Source organism: Polyodon spathula, chromosome 15 (assembly GCF_017654505.1).
Source record: "Polyodon spathula isolate WHYD16114869_AA chromosome 15, ASM1765450v1, whole genome shotgun sequence".
In the NCBI taxonomy this organism is placed as follows: Eukaryota; Metazoa; Chordata; class Actinopteri; order Acipenseriformes; family Polyodontidae; genus Polyodon; species Polyodon spathula.
The window spans coordinates 18,316,432-18,321,682 of NC_054548.1; the positions used below are offsets into that span (position 1 = coordinate 18,316,432).

General features: G+C 33.9%; 1 protein-coding gene across 1 annotated transcript; it reads right to left on the reverse strand.

The window, feature by feature from the left end:
- Positions 1-1,743: 1,743 nt before the first annotated feature.
- On the reverse strand, positions 1,744-3,854 carry LOC121328185 (G-protein coupled receptor 183-like). Its single transcript, XM_041272746.1, has 2 exons — positions 3,779-3,854; positions 1,744-3,245 (listed from the first exon to the last, which is right to left on the reverse strand). The coding sequence occupies exon 2, from the start codon at positions 3,217-3,219 to the stop codon at positions 2,194-2,196; it is 1,026 nt and encodes a 341-aa protein (XP_041128680.1). The 5' UTR covers positions 3,220-3,245; positions 3,779-3,854; the 3' UTR covers positions 1,744-2,193.
- Positions 3,855-5,251: the final 1,397 nt, after the last annotated feature.

Consider the following 5,251-nt stretch of genomic DNA (forward strand, 5'->3'; position numbering starts at 1 on the left):
TAACAAAGAGGTTCTCAACCATTGTCTAGATCATAAACTGACTGTTTACCTGCATGTTTACAGACCTACAAAGAGAACTGTAGCATTTACAATTAACACTTACAATGTGTTTACTGTGTTTAAGTGTTTTCCACAAAACCCATTCCAATATTTTGTCACGCAGGATGCATCTGAATAATTTCAAAGCAACTTTGTGCGAAAGAATTTCAAACTTTAAATCCAAACCGGTAAATCCAAATTGTGTATTTATTTAACAGATTATTTTAATTTTGAATTATTATTTTTTAAAACTTTAACAGTTTCCCCTGTTTTTTTTTTTTTTTTTTTTTTTCCATCGGAGAGGAAGCTGTTATGTGTATTGCCTGTTCATAAACAATATATTCATTGTCATTGTCAATCAACCCCTGGCCACATGATATAAAAAGACAAAGGAATGCTGTAAGAGAGTGTGTATGTGTGGAGGAGAGAGAGAAAGAGAGAGAGAGAGAGAGAAACTAAAAGTAAGAAAGAAAGAGACAAGGAAGGAAAAAACATAGCCATAGGTTTGGTGTTGTTTTGGGGTTTTTAGGGTTTTGTTCAAACTTTTATTTTGTTCCATTGTTGTGTTTATTTGTGAATTATTATTAAATTGCAGTTTCTGAGTTTGCTATTCCTGATATTGACCAGCCTTGAGCGCCCGCTACTTTACCACAGGATCCTGATAAAAAATGAGGATAAGTACTTTGGGACATTTCAACAGACAGGTTGAAAGTTTTTTTTTTCAAAGATTGATATTTTCTTAAAATGCTTTTACCCAGCTATAACTGAACTGAGCTCTTAGCCTCTTGGTATTAAAATGACACAAACTATATAACATATAATCACGGCACTAGTGTTGTGTTTTTTATTTAAAATACTAAAATAGACAGAAACACCCAGTGCAAAAATTTTTTATAAAAATAAAAGGTTTATTTAAAACCAAACAATTACAAAATGACCTATAGAACAGGTTTCACATTTCATTAAAACAATTACTGCAAAATTTCAACACCTTACTTAACTGTATGAATATTTCATACAAAAATATACTTCTGTATTAAAAAATACAAGTGTAACGTGATTTATTACTATTAGGCAAATTAAGTCAACCTCATTTTACTGAAAAGTCAATCTCATTTTACTATATTGTTATTAATTTTGCCCCATTTCTAAATTGCACAGTGGTACAAGAACATCAATATCGAGATCAATCACGTAGATGCAATTATGTTTTTTTTTTTTAAGTGATCTAAAAAAACAAAATGTAAATAAAATACTAAATTCAGTCGAAATGACAAAAATATGTTCACACCAAATATACAGTAACATGTTGACCAATTAAAGAAAAAAAAAAAACTATTCACATTAAATTTGCATCTGCCCCTTTCTGAATCTTTTACATACAATTATTATTTACATTAGCTAATTCATAACTTGTTAAACTAATGAACTAATAAGCTTAATAAATGCTCAAAATTTTTTTTTTTCCCAAAACATGAGCGTGCATACAATACAGTAGCCAGATTTACCAGAAGCCAGCAGTTTATAAGAGTGAATAGCCCACGCATCTATCAAGATTTCTCTTATCTTATTGTTCCTATTATAGAAAAGGTCAGATAACAATTATATATATATATATATATATATATATATATATATATATCATATATATATATATATATATATATATATATATCAGCAGTTTACAGTATGTAATTGCAGGCATGGAAGCATTAAATTGTGTTTTTATTTTATTTTTTTGAAGAGTAAAAGATTTTTTTATCTCTTCGGTGAAACTTGCAGCCTGTAGTTAATCTGTCTCAATCCTTAATGTTAATTTAGTCACACCAGGCTCTTCCTTCATCATTAATAAAATAGAAAAACTCCAAACAGCTTATTAAACTACAGTAGGAAAAGGAATCTTAGAATCGTGCTTAGAAATCTATCTTTGTATCCGTGTCTTATTTTAAATAGTAATTATTTTCAATTCCTCAGTTTGGAATTTAGATTTAGTATAATATCCTGATTTCAGTTTAAAAGCTGTTAAAGGTTATTTTCATGGAAGTTTGTCAAAATGTTCTTGAATAGTTCATTGTTTAACCTGCAGAGTGATCCCGGGACTGGATGGAGATAGATGACTTGCCAAAACCTGCATTAAGGCCAAAACATGCCAATTTAGCTAATGCTACTGCTGTCAGAAGGTGTTTTTGATGAAAAAGTAGACGTGGAAATGTAGGTCTTGAACAAGCTCATGAGCTTTTGTTTGTAGCTTTTCACAGCAAAAAAGTAGATAACTGGATCTAAGCAACAATTTATGTTCATGATGGACACTGTGACCTGAAGAGACATCTTGAAGGCTTTAAATTCCTCACAGGTTTGCTGGTAATAAATCTTCCTGATCATGAACTGCATGATGTTTATGTGGTAGGGGCTGAAACACAGTACAAAGGTAATGAGGATGAGAAGTATGATGTTGGTTGCTCTTTTATTGCGGCCAAATCTGCTGGTTATCGGGTTGCGTTTTGCAGCTTTGAACAGTTTCAGGTTGATTTTTGTGTAGCAGCACGCAATGACCCCCAAAGGAATGCAGTAACTGATGGTGCAGGCAAGCAAAAGCAGGTAGGGCAGTTTTGGAGATGCTTCAAAGTTAAAGTACTCCATGCATGTTTCTTTGCCATCCACAGTTCTCACCATTTTCTTGAAGAGCAGAGGTGCTGTCTGACAAAACACCAAGAACCAAACAAGGCCACAGATTATCCTCACAACCTCAACTCTTCTAAGCTTTGTGAGACGATGGGGGTGAACCATTGCAAGATAGCGGTCAATGCTTATGCAAGTCATTATTGCGATGCCCACATAGGTGTTTGTGTAAAATATGACAGTGGTAATCCTGCACATTAAATCACCAAAAGGCCAATCAAACTCCCTGATGTAGTAAATTATTCTTCCAGGCAAGGCCAGAGTAAACAAGGTGTCTGAAACTGCCAGGTTGATTAAGTAAAGGTTTGTCGAGTTGACCTTTTGCTGTTTTTGAAAGGTAATGTAAAGGACTAGTACATTTCCAAATATGCCAACAAGAAACACAACCAGGTAAAAAAATGGGAAAAGAAATTTGGCTGTGTTGCGGCAGATGTAAACATCACAGTTGCTATCATTCAAGGTCTCATTATTCAAATCTTCATTTAGTTGCCTTGATTCCATGATTGCGTCTAAGACTTATGATGTCTCTGTAAACAAAACAAAACTTGTTTTAATACATAAAACAAACACGTTGGAGCTGCTTTAATTCAAGTCTGTATTTTCTGTTAATGTCTATCTATGACCTTAATCATAAATGGGTCTGGGTTATAAATAGTACAACTTGGAGAGCCTGAAAACATTATAGCAACAAATATTGAGGTGTGCTATACATAGGGTTTGAAGTTTTAGGTTTTAACTGATAATAATCGAAAAAAAAACAAACAAACAAAAACACCGACAGTATTTATAGTATTTACTATAGTTGATAATAATAAGATACATTTTGCTTGAAATCCATCATAGGAAACAAAATAAGAAATGATAAAGTTCTTGAAGTAATATACATCATCCTCGTTTAGCTTCCGCAGTCCACTTAATCATAATGAAAGTATCCCCTCTTATCTCTCTCTTATAAGATCAGAAATCTTTCAAAAGACTATTTAACATAATGATTTTAATCCTTCATATTATTTTGTTATATATGTGTGTATGTGATAAAAATGCTGATTTAAATACTCACAAACTCCTGCAAAGTATTAAGGCAGAAAGAAAAACTCCGTAGCAATGTAGGTCTGACTTTTCTCACTCCAAGTGACTTCACATCAACTGACTGCTGGCACTGTTGCTCTGCACATAGTGTATGTGTGTGGCTTTCTGAGTTTATCTAAAATCTAACAACCACTCATCATGCAGCTTTTAACTACAATGAATTGTATGTTTTGCAACTGTTTTAAGAACAATGGTAGAAAAACATAGGAATTTTTAACATGGGATCTGTAATCCACATTTGAATAGTTAACTTGAAGAAAATGTTGTCATACTGAGATGTAATATAGGACATTTTTTATTGATTTTAATGTTGACTAATTCTTTTTTTTCTATTGAAACTATTAAATTAATGGTGTATGAAAATGGTATGGTGCCTGTCTGGTTCACCCTAAAAAACATAATCTTTGGAATGTAGAATACATCACTGCATATACAACATATTTTATTACAGAAGAACAATAAAAGAGGGGAGACGTGTACTGACTGTCTGACGCATATGCGTGGTACTCCAGGTAGGAGGCAGCAGTCTCAGATCTACCTGTCAGGCATGGCAGTGATACGGAGAGGTGGGGAAACAGAGTGTGGCTTTCTCTCTCTCCGAGTGGCTGAGAGGCGGACCTTGAGGGATTGCTGGTCCTGTAAAGATTATGCTCTGTGTTCCCTCAGGCTGCCCCTCTACATGAATACGAGCCAATGGAAACGCTATGGATGGACCAAGCGTGACTGGAGAAAACAACAACATAACGAAAAAAAGAAAGTAAAGATTATTTTTGCAGCCGGGGAAAAACTTGGGCAGACCCCGATAATTGTATAAGGCAGTGAGGGAACGCATGACTGTAGGATGGAGACCCGGGTCGTACGGGTAGCAATCGGGGTACACGCTGCAGAGTGCAGCACCTTTGTTTTGTAGTTTTATTACTGTATTTTATTTTCCATTTTTCTTTCGCCTTTTGTCCTTTGTGATTATTATTTACAGAGCACCTGTGGGTGCACCTTCATTGGACTGTGTACCTGTATTAGTACAACCGGGGTCTTGTTTACCGTTGCCAGTACTCAAGCCACAGACAACAGCGCCCTCTGCGTGCAAAAGTGAGAATTAAAAAAGGAACACAATAAAACTGGGCACCTGTGCGGTGTTTCCAATTACATCTTTCTGTATCCCGTGTCAGTGAATATCCACACCCTTCCACACAGGGTAAAATATGTTTTCAACTCAATTTGTGAATAAAATAAATATATTATTATTATTATTATTATTATTATTATTATTATTATTTATTATTTAATTTTTTATATTCAATTCAATAACTTTTTTAAATGTTTGTAAATTTCGGAACTACATTCACAGAAAATTCCTTCAGCATCTCTTCATAACTTGAATTTGATGTGTGCATAAATCATAGTCTAAATGATGTCTGATTGGAGATAACTGATTAAGAGTGCA